Genomic DNA, 18176 nt, shown 5'->3' with positions numbered 1-18176 from the left:
ACAGCACTGTCGTTCTTGCATGCATTCAGTGTCCCTGAATACGTCACAAGACTCTCCTTGGCATCCTCTCAGGCTTTGTACTTTCACAAGTGCTGCTAGTTGGTCTTTCATTTCATGCCCTTTACCTCACGCTCGGGCTATTGTTGCATTATGCAATTGTTGGAAGGGCCATTGTAATATTGGCAGATTCCCCCCCCCAATTTTTCTTTCCTTTTTATTATTTATTTATAAAATCTGTATCCCTACTTTCTGACATCACAAGGGCCATCAAGGCAGGTAATAAATTAAAACATACATGATGAGATCACATTTTAAAACCATTAAAATCAACCCTCCCCAACACATCATTAGAACAATTAAAAACAGAGTTAAAATACATATAAAAACAATTAAAACATTTGTTAGAAAGGAGGAATCATTGAAGGAATGCCAGATGAAGCAAAAAAAGTCTTCACCCGCTGGTGGAAGATGGCAACAGAAGGGGACAAATGAGAGCTTTGGTGCCATAACTAAGAAGGCCCTTTCCCAGGTTGCTGCCTGCCTGATTTCAGAAAATGAGGGCACCCGAAGCAGGGCCTTCAAAGATGACCATAGTGCTCTGGCAGGTTCATAAGGGATTAGGCAGTCCTTCAAGTATGTTGGTCCCAAACAATACAGGGCTTTGAAGGTAAAGACTGTGCCCAGTCTTGAACTGTGCCCAGAAACAAATTGGGAGCCAGTGCAGATGGGCCAAGACTGGATTGATGCGGTCCCTATGACCCACTCCAGTCAACATTCTGGCTGCAGTATTCTGTAGCAGTTGAGGTTTCCAAACATTTCTCAAGGGCAGCCCTACATAGAGTGCATAGCAGTAATCTAGTCTAGATCCAGAGGTCATTTCGGGGGGGAACGCGGGGGATCGCAGTTCCCCCGGGTGAGGTACGGGGCGGTGGGGCACATGACGAAGCCCCGCCCCCTGTTTCCGGCCACCCCGCTTCCGGCCCTCATTCAGCCAGGAGGAGGCAGGAGAAGAGCGAGGGTAAGTTGCTTCCTCCCTGCCTCTCCCCACCCCTGCCTGCCTGGGGCCAGGGAGGGCCTTCGCGGGGCTTCCTTGAACTCCCACCGGCCTTGCAGGTCCACCGCCGGGCCCCTCATGCAAGGCCGGCGGCGGCGGCCGGGACCATTGGGGGCGGGGTGTGTGGCCTTATGACACACTTCCAGTGATGTCAGGGGGAGTGGCATATGCTTATGAGTTATGCTAATGAGTTCCCCTAGCTCTTTTTCTACGAAACGACTCCTGTCTAGATCTAACCACGGCGTGCACCACAGTGGCCAGGTCTTTTCTGCCAAGGAAAGGCTGCAGCTGGCTAACCAGTCAAAGCTGGTAAAAGGCACTCCTGCCCACAGCTGCCACCCGCTTATCAAACAGCAGGCCTGGGTCCAAGAGCAACCCTGGACTCTGGATCTGTTCCTTCAAGGACAGTGCAGCCCCATCCAGAACAAGTGACACCTCAGATCCCAGGTCAGACCTGCCCACCAGTCGCAATTCTGTCTTGTTGGGATTAAGCTTCAGTTTATTAGCCTGCGTCTACTCCAAAACAACCTCCGGACTCTGGTTAAGAGCTTCTGTAGGCCGCTTGGGATGAGCTGGAAGAGCGAGATGGAGCTCTGTGGCCTCTTTATATTGGTGACAGCCCAGATCCTTGGATGACCTCACCCAGTGGTTTCATGTAGATGTTAAAGAAGAGAAGAAGAAGAAGAAGAAGAGATTGGATTTATACCCCGCCCTTCACTTGGAGTCTCAGAGCGGCTTACAAACTCCTTTCCCTTCCCCTCCCCACAACAGACACCCTGTGAGGTGGGTGGGGCTGAGAGAACTCTGACACAAACTGCTCTTTTTCAAGGACAGCTGTGCCAGAGCTTGTGACTGACCCAAGGTCACATCAGCAGGTGCAAGTGGAGGAGTGGGGAATCAAACCCGGTTCTCCCAGATTAGAGTCCGCACACTTAACCACTACACCAAACTGGCTGCATAGGGGACCAAGATGGAATCTTGCACGACCCCGTAGGCCAAGTGCCATAGGGCTGAGCTGCAGTCCCCCAGCACCACCTTCTGAGAACTACCCTCCAGTAAGGACCAGAACCCCCCCCCTCCCCAGAACAGTGCCTCCCAATCCCAGTCCTGGTAGGTGGCCCGAAAAGGATACCTTGATGGTATCAAAAGCCTCAGAGGTCCAGGAGAATCAACAGAGTCGTGCTCCCTCTGTCCATCTCCTGGTGCAAGTCATCCCCCAGGGCGACCAAGTCACATAACCAGTCACATAACTCGGCCTAATCCCAGAGTGGAAGTTATCCAAGCCATTTGCCTCATCTCGGAAAGCTTGGAGTTGTCCAGCCACTGCCCATTCAGTCACCTTGCTCAAGAGTGGAATGTTGTTTCCTTCTGTGAATACCTGGCTTCCCAGCACGGCAATTGCTGTAAAACAAACCATCCCCAAAGCATCTCTTGTCTTGAAAGTCCTGAGAAGACTTGCAGTGCGCTGAAGTCAGTGGGCTTAGAAAACCGTAACTCTCTTTAGGATTCCACTGTTTGGTGTAGTGGTTAAGCCAGTTTGTAGAGCCAGTTTGGTGTAGAGGTTAAGTGCGCGGACTCTAATCTGGGAGAACCGGGTTTGATTCCCCACTCCTCCACTTGCACCTGGCTGGATGACCTTGGGCAAGCCGTAGCTCTGATAAGAGCTGTTCTTGAAAAAGAGCAGTTTCTGTCAAGAGCTCTCTCAGCCCCACCTACCTCACAGGCAGTGTTCCCTCTAAGCTGAGTTAGCGTGAGCTAGCTCACAGTTTTTTAGCCTCCGGCTCACCCATTTTGTCTTAGCTCAGGAAGGAGGGCTCCAGAGCAAACTAATCTATGCAGCAGCCAAAGCGCTCGCTTGCAACTTTAATGCCAGTAGTTAACAAAGTAGAATTTTTGCTCACAAGCCTGCACAGCTTAGTGGGAGCATTGCTCACAGGGTGTCTGTTGTGGGGTGGGGAAGGGAAAGGAGTTTGTAAGCCGCTCTGAGACACCTTTGGGTAGTGAAGGGCGGGGTATAAATCCAATCCTCATCCTCCTCCTCCACTGTTAATTTCATCACAATTTATTGTAAATTGTCCGACCATCTCCTGCTCTGTGGTTTTAAGCGAGCAAGTGCAGTGTGAAAACTGCAGTAAGGAATGGGAAAGACAACAAGCCCTTGATAATGGAATAAAAGATCAGTGTTGCTGTGGCAGTGTCAAATAAATGTTTAAAATCAGATATCATACTCAGCTGAAAATTTGCTGTTTGCAAACTTGTCAGTTACTTTCTATGTATTACGGTTTCCAAGATGTATAACAGAGCCTTGCAGATTAGTCTACAAAAGCTGCTGTCCTAGTCAAAAAGTTAAAAGCCTGTCTACCCACAATGTAATTCATTGTGGCAAACCGTAACCAAGAGGAGGAGGAGAAACCAGTGTCTTCTAGTTTATTTATGTATTTACTATGTATACATTTATTTTTATTTTATTTAGAATATTTCTGTCTGCCTCCTCAGAATCCTGCTCAAGGCAGCTTGCAATTAAAACCATGCAACAGTATAAGAACAAGCTATTTTTAAAGAAAGTTTCCTACCTTGACCTCGAGGAGGGCCCCGGAACTTCGGCATTGTGGGGGATCAGCTGTAGGATGGGGCCCCCCACTGCCATATACAGCTGATCTCTATATTCCTGCACTGTCTGAGCGTAAGCAATGTGGGGAATCAGTGGCGACTTCATGCAGCAGGGACTTTAGGGTAGTGACTGGGGCAGCCGGCCACAGGGTGGTAGGACACCCAGCATGGACGTCTGGGATGGATGCTCTGTGTTTAAGACGGGCCCTTCCTGCAGGCGGTTATTACTCACTATAGGCAAGCGGCAACTTACAAGACTTCTTATGAGATAGTGCAAAAGAAACAAATTAGTGCTAGCTTTATCAATTGAGGCATATATCTGTTAATACTAAGCAGGTCTGGGTTATGACGTGCGTTGTTTTTAATAGTTAATCACCCAAAGAGTGATTAACACATGGAATTCACTGACACAGGAGGTGGCGGCGGCTGCAAGCATGGACAGCTTCAAGAGGGAACTGGATAAACGTATGGAGCAGAGGTCCATCAGTGGCTATTAGCCAGAAGGTATAGATAGGAACTCACAGGCTGGGGCAGGTGATGCACTGTATTCTTGGTGCTTGGGGGGGGGGCACAGTGGGAGGACTTCTAGTGTCCTGGCCCCACTGCTGGACCTCCTGATGGCACCTGGTATTTTTGGCCACTGTGTGACACAGAGTGTTGGACTAGATGGGCCATTGGCCTGATCCTTCGGGGTAGGGCGGGATATAAATCCAAAGATAAATAAAATAAGATTAAAAAAAAAAAATCTCTTATGTTCTTATGAAACAAGCTGGAGAGAGGCTTCACTTCCCATACTGCGTGTGTGCGTAAAGTGTTGTCCGGTTGCCATTGCCTTCCTCTGCAGTCTTCCTTGCTGGTCTCCCATCCAAATACCAGCCCTTAGCTTCTAATGAGATCAGGCCATACCATGCCGCCTTCCCTCCCTCCATTGCGTATGCACGCATGTTTCTGTTGCCCCATTGCCATGTCTGGTCAAACAAATTTAGCGAGTTTTTGAAGCCATACAACAAGGGCCGTAAGAGGTGAAAGTGGCCCAACCTGAGAAGCAGGTCTACTCTGAAAGCTCCTTTGCCCCTCAAAAAAAATATGGCCTGGCATTGTCCACATAAGGAGACCGCTTGGGAGTTTCCCGAAGGAGTGCCATAAAAACAAAATTAAATATAAGAAGGACTTCAAAACACTGATAGCAGAGATGTTTTTCCTGCCCGTTGTCATTTTTAAACATTGCATATAAATATTGTTTGATATAGAAAGTAAAAATAGAAACTCTCCTAACACTTAGCTTGCCCCTGTTCTGAAATCTTCCTTTGAGTATTTTGATGGCTTTTAAAAATCATGATGGCGGGTGGGTGTGTCCTTCCTCCCCTCCCTTTGTAAAGGAAAGAGTTAACAGGATAAACAGCATATCGTGAGACGCAGCATAGGAGTTGCATTCCTTGTCATTAGTGGTTTGGGGGGGGGAGTTGTGGTCAGCCTCAGAAAGTACTCTAATAAATGCAGTCAGCGCTGTTCGAACTTTAACGGTAAGAGGAGGAAAGCGAGAGAGAATGTATTGGTGGCTTTGATGTAGCTCGTCAGTGTTCTTTCTGAGCGAAGTGACAATTCAGCCTTTTCTCTTTTGCCATTTTTGAGCTATCCCCGCTGATAGGTTAGAGGGTTTTCTACCTGCATTTGAATGTGATCATCTTTCCTCCCCAAACTCAGCTGGCCGTAAACAGGCAGACCATGTGTTTCTCTTGTGCTGGTTGGGTGCACAAATCTTCTTTATGTGTGCTGCTGCTTGCCCTGTTGCCTAGGCAATAACTTGCTCTCGCTGAAGATGTCTGGCTCTCGTAAAGAGTTCGACGTGAAGCAGATTTTAAAAATCAGATGGAGGTGGTTCGGTCACCAGCAACCGACTCCTAACCCTAGTGCTGACTGCCAGTCAGGAGACTTCTGGAACACAGGGCGTGATGCTACTACTGATGGGATAAAGTTTTTGGATCCAGGGAACTTACCCCTGCCTTTGGCATCAATTGGCTTCCAAAGGTCCAGCCAACAGGGTTTCCAGAATTCACCTTCTTGGCCAATGGCATCTAGTTCTGAAGTGCCTACATGTGAGTTCACCACGGAGGACTGCGGAGGTGCGCATTGGCTCGATAGACCAGAAGCTGATGATGGAGCAAGTGAAGAGGAAAATGTATCCGACAGCAGTTCATGCAGGTTGTTACTTTTCTATTGTAAGAAATTGGTTGTGACTTGAAGGGGGTGTAATTGGGGTGTAAAAATACATCTTCCATTGCCATGCTGTAAAAAATACTGTGAAATACGTAAACTATTAGTAGCATATATGTGCAGCTTTAAAACGTAGCTTTTACCTGTGTTTCTAACCTGTATCAGAATGATTTCTAAAGGAGATGAAAAGATAGTTGCTACAGAAAGCAAATTCATCTTCTAGAGTCTGGGGAGAAAAGGTAATAGAACTAGAAGGGAACACTCAGCTCTTTTACTTATAGTCTGTAGGTATGTCATACATTTTAATGTATTAACTTTGACCCATTTTTATGGTTATGTTGTTTCGGATGGGAAGCTGAACAGGAGTCAAATGTAAGATTTGTTAGAACCTGCATAGCTGAGATGAGGTTGAGCATCATAATATACAGAATGTGTAGCTGGTGCTGCCTTTGTCATGCATCCCAAATCACATTTTGCTCCAAAGCAAGGATAACTAAAGATTTTAGGCGTTTGGTTTTTATTTTAAAAAGTGTTTTCAAACGTGCAGCTGTGGGATTTCATTGCAGAAGACGTTTTGTCCTTAGCTTTTAGAGGAAGGTCAATTTCCTTTTTACATTCTTCATTACCTGACGATGCGCTCTTCCCTTCAAATATATTTGATTTGACCTTCCTAGCTCTAAAATCTAGTTAGCAAATGGACTTCCTCTAAATTGCTCTGCACTTGTGCACTTTGCAGTGTTGAGTGTTATTGTTATTGAGTATTATTGACAGAAATTAATGAAATCGATTGGCTTTAATTCTTTTTGTACATAGAAGACTTTGTTGAGTAAGAAGAGGTGGGTTGGGAGGTACGCAGTAGTGTTTGATTCTTCTCACTTTGCTTTTATTTTAATTGTGGGGGGGGGAGCGTGAAAGTGGAAGGTCTGTTTCAAATCTAAAATGTTTCTGTCAAAGAACATTTTTTTTTAAAGAATGCATGTAGTGGCACACTCAGTGGGGTAAATAATTAATGAAGGTGACAGGAATAAATCTCCACCTCAAGCTGCCGTGGATGGCAGTGAATGTTAGTGTTTACAGCAACATCTGTTCAGTGTTTTGTTCAAAGAGAATGTACCATTACAGCGCAACTTGTTCTGAAGGTATTGAATGAATTCTGCGGAGAAAAATTCTCTTTTTTTTATATATAGAGGTGTTCATCCGGAGTGCTAAATAGTGAAGAGTGGCAATTTCGATGTCCTGGGGAGCAGTGTTAAAGGTGACCTGAGGCTTGAAAACAAAAAAGACAATGTTTAAAATACATGGGAAAGTGTGGGACAGAGGCTGTACTAACAAAGTGAAAAGGCTGGCTGGATCCAACCCAGGGTATGGATGCCTTTGCATGCGCAAGCACACAAATACATTCAAGCATACTACAGCGAGACTCCATGTGCAGGGTGCCTAGCCCTGGGAACCTCAGGTTGTGCTCTACCAGCATCTCCTGACTTTTGGATTTGAGATAGCCAGGGCATGCAAGTCTGGCTAGCTCCTTTCTCCCCGCTTTCTCCCCTTAGGTCTATCCTTTTGTTTTCAGTAAAAGAGAACTTGAGATTTAGAGGCTTCTTGTAAACACACAGCTTGCTGCACTGTAAATCTGTTCTGACGTTGAAGGCTATCGAAACCCCGTGAGAATGGAGGGGAAAGTAACCTTTTAAAATGTCAATATAACGTTATCTGAGTCTGTGACTACATTCTGTGCCTTTTCCTCACTAGATGCATTCACTAATGGAAGAAATTAATATACATATCTCATGCATCTCTTTTAAGAATGTGATTTACAAAGAGGAATTATTCTAACTCTTTTCCTTCATAGAAAAATCTAGTCTTTCCATCACTCATCCAAGAGTAAAAACTGCATTTATTTTCATAGAATTAAGAAAAAGTATTTTAGAATGTATGAATGGTGAAAGATAAATATAAGCAAAAACACTATGTATCTGTGTTAATCTAATTGGTGTTTACATTTAATTTCTTCTGAGGATTCCTATAGAATTTGGTTTGCAGTGTTCTAGTTGATGAGTGTGGGAAAATGTTTCCTTAAGACATCCAAGATTGTCCTGGAAACTGACCAGACTTCTTTCTGCAGACAGTTTCTAACACTGGAGCGAGTGGTTTATAGACTAAAAAGGGAAATTGCTGAGTTGCAAGTTATTACAACACTTAGAACAATGGAATTCCCAGGACTTAACAGGGTTATTGGTTTCTTTTCTCACTACATATGTTAAGCTCATTCAGCCCGTAAATTACACCTGTATTCTCACCAATCCCCCAGAGGGCCATAGGTCCTCTTTATTTTATTTTATTTCTTATTTGGAATAATAGATTACTAGATTGTAATGTAATGTAATTAATAGTAGAGCGTAATATAGAACCGCCCACCCAGCGGTTTGAAAGCCTTAAGCAAGTAGATAAATGGATACCTGCTCCTAGGGGCAGGGCGGGCACCCTCCTTCCAGTGGATTGGTGAAGCAGTGGCGGTGGCTGAGCGATGGCTGAGCGGAGGCAGCGAGCAACAAGGGCGATCCGGCGAACATGGCGGCAGCCCAGCGGTGGAGCAGTGAACGATCCAGATGGAGATTAGCCCAGGAGGTGCGGCGACGTGACGGCGTGCGTGGTCGGAACCAATGGGACGGAGACCAGCTGCTGTAGCCGTCGCAGAGTCGCGCGCCGTGGGAGCTTCTCCAGAAGGGGCCGCTGTGGAAGAGGATCCCCGCCGAGACGCCGTCGCCGTGAAACAAGAAAGAACCGCCATTGAATGGAAAAGAAGAAGATCGGAGAAAGCAACAACAAAGAAAAATCCCTGCTGTTCGGGTGCCTGGTAGGCATTCACCTTCCCCTTGCATTGTGGCCCTAGTTAGGATGTTTAAAGGTCTCTGTAAACCGCTCCGAGCCTTCGGGAAGGAGCGATATATAATGTAATGTAATATAATTTGGAATGGTAGATTGGAATGTATTTCTCTGGTCTGGGGACAAGGGAGATAACTCTACACAGCCAATTGCCCCACTTCAAAGAAGAGGCTGTTAGTTACCTCCATGCTTGAGAGGAAGCAGATGGAGCGTAATGGCATGGTCTCAGTTATTCTCAGCATTCCACAATTAAGGATACATCTGGCCATCAGTCTCCAATTTTGACATATTTGTTTCCTTCACTATGTGTCGTCCCCCCACCCCCCGGAATTAAACCCAAACAAATGGTAACCATATAAACTAAGCTTGTTATTCTTATTTGGTTCTTGTATCGGTTAAACATCTTCATTATGCTGTATATTAATTTACTGCTCTCACCCTCTACTTATATATATGGACTGGGAATTTCCATTTCATTGTATCTGAGGAAGTGTGCGTGCACATGAAAGCTTATACCTTGAATAAAACTTTGCTGGTCTTAGAGATGCCAGTGGGCTCAACCTTTGTTCAGCAGCCACTGTAGCTGATAGACAGTAGTGTTCATGTAAGCAAAGTTGTTTGAAAGAGAAAATGCTGTTAAGTGTTCATTCAAAAAACAATAGCTACATGACCTGTATACTCACATAGACTTCTGTAAAATAGCTACATGACCTGTATACTCACATAGACTTCTGTAATCTGCTATGTTGATAAACATGGAAGCAATCCGTGGTAGAAAAGCAACTTCCTAGCAAATCGTGATTTCATTACAATTTTTTAATGTGACATTAATTCCTTCAAAAACCCCAGTTTATGCTTATAACATTCTGCTATTTTATTAAAACACAGGTTTTATTTCTCCTTTAATTGGGGTAAACATGGTATAGCTTTGTAAAGTATAATTTTTTACAGTACAATTTTTTAATATAACATTAATTCCTTCAAAAACCCCAGTTTATGCTTATAACATTCTGCTGTTTTATTAAAACACAGGTTTTATTTCTCCTTTAATTGGGGTAAACATGGTATAGCTTTGTACAGTACTTTAAAATTGTGGGATTGTGAGGGCGAATGTCACTATAGTGGGCATTTTATTTTGGAGATTTTGTGAGCCTCTTTTAGGGGTCTGTTGAGCAGGGTGAGAATAACAAAAATACATAGTGTAAAAACAACAAGTCATGTAATTGGTGAGAATAACCTTCCAGGCCACTTTTAGAGACCCCATGTGCAGTGTCATCCCTTTATCTTTGTACTAGACATTTCAGGAAGGATGGTTTTCCACACTGCCACTATTTCCAGAATCACCAGCATTCGATAGTTGGGTGGGTCTCTGCTGGTAGGCTTCCTACATCATAAAGTCATATGACAACACCATAGTTTCCCTGGGAAAAAATGCAATTTTCTTCTCCCCCTTCCCCCAAGCATGTCCATTGTAATAGTGAGTATTGGAAGCAGTAGAGTTGCCATATGTATTATCTCTTGATGTAGTACTTGGAGCATTATTGGAGACAAGTAACTTGGGAGGGGCCGTGGTTAGTGGCAGAGGATCTGCTTGCCTTGCAGAAGGTCCCTGATTCAGTCCATGGCATCTCCAGGTAATAGGTGATGTGAAAGACCTCTGCCAAAGGTCCTGGAGAGCTGCTGCCAGTACTGACCTTGTTGGACCAATGGTCTGATTCAGTATAAGGCAGCTTCATGGGTTCAATGTAGTTGTGTCCCTTTCCAATTGTATTACTACGGTAGATTTGCCTTCTGCTGCAGCACAGCCATCTTATTGAGAATTATGAACTCCAGCAAGGCTAATTTCTTTTTCCAGTAGTGGCTCATTTCCCTTAATTTTCTGTTTTGCCTTATTTCATTTAATTAATTAATTTATTTATTTATAGTCCACCTTTCTCACTGGGATTCAAGGCAGATGACTCAGCGTGAGTCAGTCAAATAAATAGAATGGGACATTCAATAAACAATTAATTAGGATTAGGATTGTAGAAGTCTGGAACCCCCCCAGACATCCAAAAACATAACCGAAGCAAAGCATAAGTATTAACTTCATCAACCGGTGCAAAATTACACCGGTTAGGCTGAAGTGAAGGAAAGAATTTTTTTGCAAAATTACATAGTAGGATCCTTCAGTAACGTTGTAAACTATTTCATACAGTGCAACCCTGTTATCTGGTAGAAAAACCCTCTTGAATAATTCAGTTTTGCATAGTCTGCAGAAAGCCAGGAGAGTTGGGGGCCTTCCTGATTCCCTCAGGGCGGCCATTCCATAAGGTGGGGGCAACAGCGGGAGGAAGCACATATTTGGGCTGTTCTTGATTTTGCCCATGTGCAGGTTGGCACCTGAAGAAGGGCCTGCTCAGGTGAGCTTAGCTGTCATGGCAGAGCACAGGGCGAGAGGCGGTCCTGGAGATATGAGGGGCCAAGCCCTTGAAGGACTGTGTATGGGATGGCCATTGTCTTAAATTGAACCCCTTAGTTAATGGGTGGCCAATGGAGTGATGGCAGAATAAGAGAAATATGCACACTCCACCTAGCTCCTAGTCGAACCACAGCATCCTGCACCAACTGGAGTTTCCACATTGATTTTAAGGGGAGACCAATGTACAGTGCATTACAGTAGTCTGGTCTTGATGTTACTGTGTCATGGATCCAGGTAGCCATATCAGCCATATCAAGGTAAGGGGCCATCTTACAGGCTAGGCTGAAGTGAAGGAAAGAATTTCTTTGCATCTGCATTAACTTGCCTGTTCAGTAATGACGTTGGATCCAGTGTAACCCCAAGACTTTTAACTGAATCAGCTGAACTCTATCAAAAATGGGGAGCATAGTGTCCTTCACGTCAGCATTATGAATTCCTCCCCTTCTTCAGTGCTGGAGCATGCAATCTACTCAGATGTGTTTTGAGGCAACAATAGCAGCAATACTATCCTTTATATCTGTGGAGGAAAGAGACCGTCTCTCCTGGTATGTCCCCCGAAGAACATAGCATTCAACAGATCAGAACCTACTGGTGATCCTTGGCCCGAAAACTATCCAGCTGTCCTCAGCCAGAGCCAGGGCTTTTTCAAACCTGGCACTGGCCTGGTGAAACTCTCTGCCAAGTGAGGTCCGTGCCCTGCGAGATTTAGTTCAGTTTTGCAGGGTGTGCAAGACCTAGATGTTCCACCAGGCCTGTGGTTGAGGACAGCAACAGTTTTTCACATGGTTGGCTCCTCCTCTCCTCTCCTTTTCCTTCCCCTATGGGGTAGGAATATACAAATTAACGTATGTTATGCAACCTCTGGAAATCTTGATCTGAATTACTGTAATCTGATTTCAACTGTTTAATTGTTTTTAATTAATTGGGATGTAGTTATTTAAAATGTTGTTCACAGCCTTGAGCCCGTTCGCAGGGAGGGCAGTTTAAAATCAAATTAAATGAACAAATAACGTTGTGTCATTTGTGCTAAAAGAGCCAGTTTGGTGTAGTGGTTAAGTGTGCGGACTCTAATCTGAGAGAGCCAGGTTTGATTCCCCACTCCTCCACTTGCAGCAGCTGGATGACCTTGGGCAAGCCATAGTTCTGTCAGAGCTGTTCTCAAGGACAATTCTGGAAAGAGCTCTCTCAGCCCGACCTACCTCACAGGGTGTCTGTTGTGGGGAGGAGAAGGGAAAGGAGTATGTAGGCCGCTCTGAGACTCCAAGTGAAGGGTGGGGTATAAATCCAATCTCTTCTTCTAAGTGGGCTCTTCTGCAAATAACGGCATGGGATTATGTTTGTCAACAAGAATGGTCTTCAGTTAATAGCAGCTGGGTTTTTAAATATCTTTTGTGGCCTTGACCTTTTGTTTGACCTTTGCTTTATAGGAGGTCTGCAACTGTCATGTGGTTGTATTGACCATACGTCAATAAAATGTGGGTATCAGAAATGCAAAAACTTAGGTATTGAGTTATTTCTACATTTACGTGCGGACACAAAAGTTACAAATTTGCCAGAACTGTTGGAAAGCAAATTGAGTTTTCAGTCCAGAGCTGAGAATGAAAGAGCCATTTTGGATGTGGGAAAATCTGCACACACCAGTGATGCGTTTCCATTTCTTTCCCCTGAGAGCCGTTCAGTGTTGGAGGGTGTCTGTGTAGTTCCCCTGAGCTTTGGGAACAGCTTGACAGTCTCTACAGGGGCTGCTCTTAAGAACAAGAGACTAAACAGAAGCCCTGCTGGGCACAAGATGCTGGGTGTGTATTTAGATTCCGGGCCGAGGTTTCAAACTGAGAAGCAGGCCTGTAAAGAAAAGCACTAACAGTTGCTGATGAAAACAGATTCAAGGGGTCAGCCATGTTGGTCTGAAGCAGTAGAACAAAGTCTGCATGCACACGGAAGCTTATACCCAGAATTAAACTTTGTCGGTCTTAAAGGTGCCACTGGACTCAGACTTTGTTCAGTTGCTGATGAAGACATACATTGTTTCCCCAGGCACTTGGAAGTATCATGCAATTTTTACTTAGAAGGATTGTGAGCCATCACCAGGTAACAAATTGGTTTGGGGTATTCTAGACCTCTGGAAGGGTGAGATGTCCTGACTCACCGGCGGCAGCCTTGGTTGTAACAGGTCTGTCTGAACCACCTGCTGCTCTGCCGCTCAGGAAGGTAAGCGTAGAGGTCAATGCCGCTTTCCTTCTTTCATTCACCTATACATCTTTTTAATAGGCTGTTAATTCTGAAACCTAATTATGATCACATAAATGCCAGTGCCATTAATTGCATCTTTGCTGAACAATTAACCACTTTCCCAGGCACAAAATATCCATTAGTATGGTACTCTAGTCATCAACTTCAGGGTGATATCTAAAGCTCGTAAAACTGCACTTGTACTTCAGTGCCTTGTTGGTATTGCAGAGTTATTTCCGTTTTGCGTACTCCTATCAGCCAATCTGGGCTTATTTGTACCAGGGCTGTAGCCAGGAGTGGGGCACATGGGGCTGCGCCTCCTTTCAAATCTGCAGCGCCCCCACCCCAAGTTTCCCCATTCTTCAGTTTGGCAGGCCTGGTACTGCTCGGGCCACCACTGGCCCGAAGCAATTGCTCTCTAACCCTCCTCCTCTCACCCCTTACCCCGGCAGCAGGAGCAGGCATGTGGCCTGGAAGTAGGAACGAAATCGCTTCAAGCTGGCAGCAGCGTGGCTTAAGCAATGCCGGCCCGCCAAGAAGCTCCTACTCCCAGGCAAGGTAGCCCCAAATGGCTGCAGAAGCACAGCCCAGACCACTGGGAAGTTTGAGGGTGGAGGGGTAGGTGGTGGTACAGCGAAATCCGTGCAGGACCTGCTGTCCTATTCCCGGCCTGGGTAGCCCCAAATGCCTGCAGGTCAGCCTAAGGATGACTGGTGGTGTGGGGGAAATCTGTAGAATAGCCCCCGGAGGGATCAGCGATCAGGAGTTGGAGAGGCTCGGTGAGGAACTTGAGGTGGGGGGGGGGAGAGAAAGCTGCCAGCGAATCTTCTGGAGGGCATGGAACATTCTAAACAATTTAATGCATGTAATTTAATTAGTGGCAGTGCCATACCCCGCCGCCCCCTGAAGAATTCCTGGCTATGGGGCCGGTTTATACAGATCTCTTTGAAGTTTTGTACTTTAATCACTTAATTTAATTCATCTGGCTTCTGCACTTAATTTGATTCGTCTGGCTTCTATATCGATTTTTTTATTGTTGAAGAAAATAGTATCACATTGAGAAGAAAGGCGCACAAGAGCTATTTTAAAAATGTTTGTTTTATTGTTCAGTCTGAGTTATAAGTACTCCACATAATAGTGCAGGTGTGATGCAGAAGATCTGTGACTGGGATATGTTAATCAGGAAACAGAATTGGGGAAAGGAATATTTTAACCAGGGCTCTAGTCGGGGGGGAGCTCTCAGGTACGGAGCTCCGGAAGAGAACCTCTAGGGGGCGGGGCGGTCACGTGGTGAAGCCCCGCCCCCTTCTTTACCCCGCCCTCTGCTTCGATCCTCATTCCGTTTGGGAATGAGGATGAAGCAGGAGGGTAAGTAGCCGGGCCTTCTGACACACTTCCAGTGATGTCAGGGGGTGTGGCCTTCTGTCACTTCCGGTGATGTCAGGGGGCGTGGCATATGCAAATAAGTTATGCTAATGAGTTATGCTAATGAGCTCCGGCAGCTCTTTTTCTACAACAAGACCCCTGATTTTAACCCTTTTCTCCATGCTATTTCCTAGTCTAAGCTTATTCCCCCACAGTAGCTATGAACCCTGTGGGGGGAAATACTGGCACCATACAACTCCCCGTTTTGTGCATAATGCAGATACCTGTTAAAATATTTTTGTGTGTGAAGATGGGCATATGAAGATGTTTAACGTAGATCTATATTGTCGTCATTACAGGACTTCCAATAGCAGCCAGACTCTGTCATCCTGTCATACTATGGAGCCTTGTACATCTGATGAATTTTTCCAGGCACTCAATCATGCGGAGCAAACCTTTAAAAAGATGGAAAATTACCTGAGACACAAGCAGTTGTGCGATGTGGTATTAGTTGCAGCCGATCGCAGAATTCCGGCTCACAGGTAAAGATGCAGACTGCAGCTCTTCTTAGTATATTGGTCTGTTTATCACAGCAGTTAAAATAAATTTTGAAACATTGGTCAGTAATCCACTTAGAAGGGGCCTATATGGCGATTATGATTTTGCAAGTTAGACTTTTCTAGCAATTGTCAGCACACATGCCACACGTGAAATAAATCTTCAGTTTTCTGTTGTGTGTTAGGTGTGATTAATTGTGCTTAGTATTATTCCTCTGCTGTATCAGTATTTTGAGTGTTTCCAGAGGACAACCAGAGCCTGGCGTATATTCAGCTGTACCGTTGTTTGCTCTTTAGTTGGGTGCTGTGATTTAGAGGAACCAGCCCCCGTTCAGAAACAGATTTATGCTCACCGGTTGACTTCATCGCTGATGGGGAAAGCAGTGTCCGCTTTGAGGAGAGGGTCCGATTTGACATGGAGCTGCATACACAATGCCTCTGATCCGCACATGTATCACGATGTGGTTAGCGCTATTAGCTTTGCCTGCCCTGATCACCTGTTCACCAGTGAAGTGGGAGGAGCAGAAATGGGCCACATTCTATCCAGCTTTCCTCTTCCCATCCACCTTCCTAAGAGCTGATCACTGATGTTGTGTTTGTTAGTACTGATCATACTTTGGGGCAGCCCCGTAGCCAGGGATTTTGGGGGGAGGGAGCCTTGAGGGGGCTCACCAGCCGATTAAATCAAAGCTAATTAAATTAACTTTGATTTAATTGGTAGATCTCCTTAGCACTCCTAATGCAGCCCTGTACACCCCCCCCAGGCTCCAGGACAAGGGGGGGTAATGCCCAGCGGCCACAGCTCCCCCTCCCAGCAAGGGCAGGCCTTCCCTGCAGAGCATCCGGCTCCCTCCTTCCCTGAGGAGCTCCAGTTCTTCTTCCCATGGCACAGCACCAGGGGCAGCCTGACCTCCAACCTCTTCTCCCTCCCAGGGCTGGGAGAGGCGAGGTGAGCAGCGGCCGGGCTGGCCACGGAGGTGCCGTGCACAGGCTCGGCACACCGGAGCACAGCCGGGTGTACCTGGCCGGGGCCAGAGGAGGCAGCTGCCTGCTGCCTTGCCTTGCCTGGCCTGACTGGGCTTACCTGCTGCTGATAGGCAGTGCAGCGAGCGTCTGGTGGAAGCCCGAGATGGAGGCTTTTCCCCATGCCATTAACACTCACTGCCTGCCCAGGCCACTCTCTCAGCCCTCCCCAACCTTGCTGCTGCTGCTTGTGCTACCCTCGTCCTCCCTGCCGAGAGGCAATTGGGTGAGGTGGCCCAGGGTGAGGGGGAGCTGAGGCTCAGCGAGGGGTAGGGCTGCCAAGTGGGGGTGGGGGGCGGGTAAACCCCCGCTTCGGAGGCCCGATTCCCGTCGCCGCGGAATTGGGCCCCAGGGGGAACTCCGCCCCCCGAAGCGCAGCGTGGCTGCGTCACCAGAGGTGATGCAACCACATCAATCACGTTGGGGGTGTGGCCTCGATCGTCTGAGGGAAAACTATGCTTTTCCCTCCGACGATCGGGGCCACGCCTTCAACATGATCGACGTCGCGTGTCACTTCCGGTGACGTGCTGGTGGCGCACACGCATCGACAAACTGCTCCCGGAGCCCAGCGAGGCTCCCCTGCCGGTAAGAAATATTGACTTGGCAACCCTAGGGAGAGTCCCATAAAAACCGCTAGGGGGCCAGGGCCGGTGGGCCCCGCGGTAGCTACGGGCCTGCTTTGGGGCAAGGGAGCTTCACACATGAAGACTGAAATTCTGTGCATATTTATTTGGGAGTCAGTTCTGTGGAACTTAGGGGTATTTGAGTAAGTATGCACATGTATTGCAAGCTGTTCAAATACTACTAAGGCAAACCTAATTAGGGCTGTAGAATATAAACGATTATTAAAGAAACAAGTTCATAAGTTATGCTGAAAATCGATTGAAGTAATGTTTGGTGCATACATTGTTCTGAAATGTTTAAACTGAGCAAGAAAGTCATCATTTTTTTTTAAAGTTTAAAAGCTAATGTTTGTCTCGCAGCCTCTTTCTAAGTGAATGTGTTTCAGAGGTTGTTTGGCACATGCCTGCCTTAGGTTGAAAGCTGAGTAGTGGTTAAATCTGTATGTTAGGGTGAGGACTGCTCAAGGCACCCGCAAGCTCTCAGTCAAAATGGAGGCAAGAGGCAGCATCACGGTACAAGATCAATAAGGAAGTCATTCCTTTGTGCTGACTACAAGCTATACAAATGGGACTAACCTTTGGCTTGTTTTCCATTCATTAAAATTTCACAGGCATATGGTTTTCTGTTTGCCGCTCGTATGGTCTGCATGCTGTCATGCTTAGTGGCCAAGCTGCATTTTGCAAAAACAGCAGGCATTGTTTTTCATGTGTGTTTATGCTCATACTCCAAACATAACCTGAAGACATAAACATAATGGCTAAAGCTAAATCTCACTCTGTCTCTAATGGCACTGGGTACTGTTTATTTATTTTGTTTATACCCCACCTTTCTTCCTAGTGGGGATCCAAAGCAGCTTATCTTGTCCTCCTTCTCCTCCATTTTACTGAAATACACCCTTGCCTCTCTTCCTCTTGAACGATGCTTAGAGTGTAATGGAACTATGATAATGGTAAGAGAGAGAGGTGTGCCCGTAATGACTTCCAATTGCAACAAATAAGACGGAATCCCAGTAGATCGTTGGCTTGTCGAGAGAGGCCCAGAATCTGAAGTGACTTGCTCGGGCAAGGCTCCTCAGCGAGAATAGCTCTCTTTGAAAAGAGGCAAACATTGATTTGCCTTGCTCAAAAGAAAACTTAACCTCCACAGGACAGTGTCA

At 46.0% G+C, this 18176-nt stretch overlaps 1 protein-coding gene across 1 annotated transcript in view; it reads left to right on the top strand.

Moving 5' to 3' along the window:
• The window catches only part of KLHL5 (kelch like family member 5), a 67915-nt gene that overhangs the window by 16606 nt on the left and 33133 nt on the right, over positions 1 to 18176 (top strand). The window contains exon 3 of the mRNA XM_015418255.1: positions 15176 to 15358. Within this exon, the coding sequence (XP_015273741.1) occupies positions 15216 to 15358 (143 nt within the window). The 5' untranslated portion in view covers positions 15176 to 15215. The remainder of the gene's footprint in view (positions 1 to 15175; positions 15359 to 18176) is intronic.

This window comes from Gekko japonicus, unplaced genomic scaffold (genome assembly GCF_001447785.1).
Source record: "Gekko japonicus isolate JY-2015 unplaced genomic scaffold, Gekko_japonicus_V1.1 scaffold55, whole genome shotgun sequence".
NCBI classification, from domain to species: Eukaryota; Metazoa; Chordata; class Lepidosauria; order Squamata; family Gekkonidae; genus Gekko; species Gekko japonicus.
This window is presented reverse-complemented; position numbering and strand designations above follow the sequence as displayed.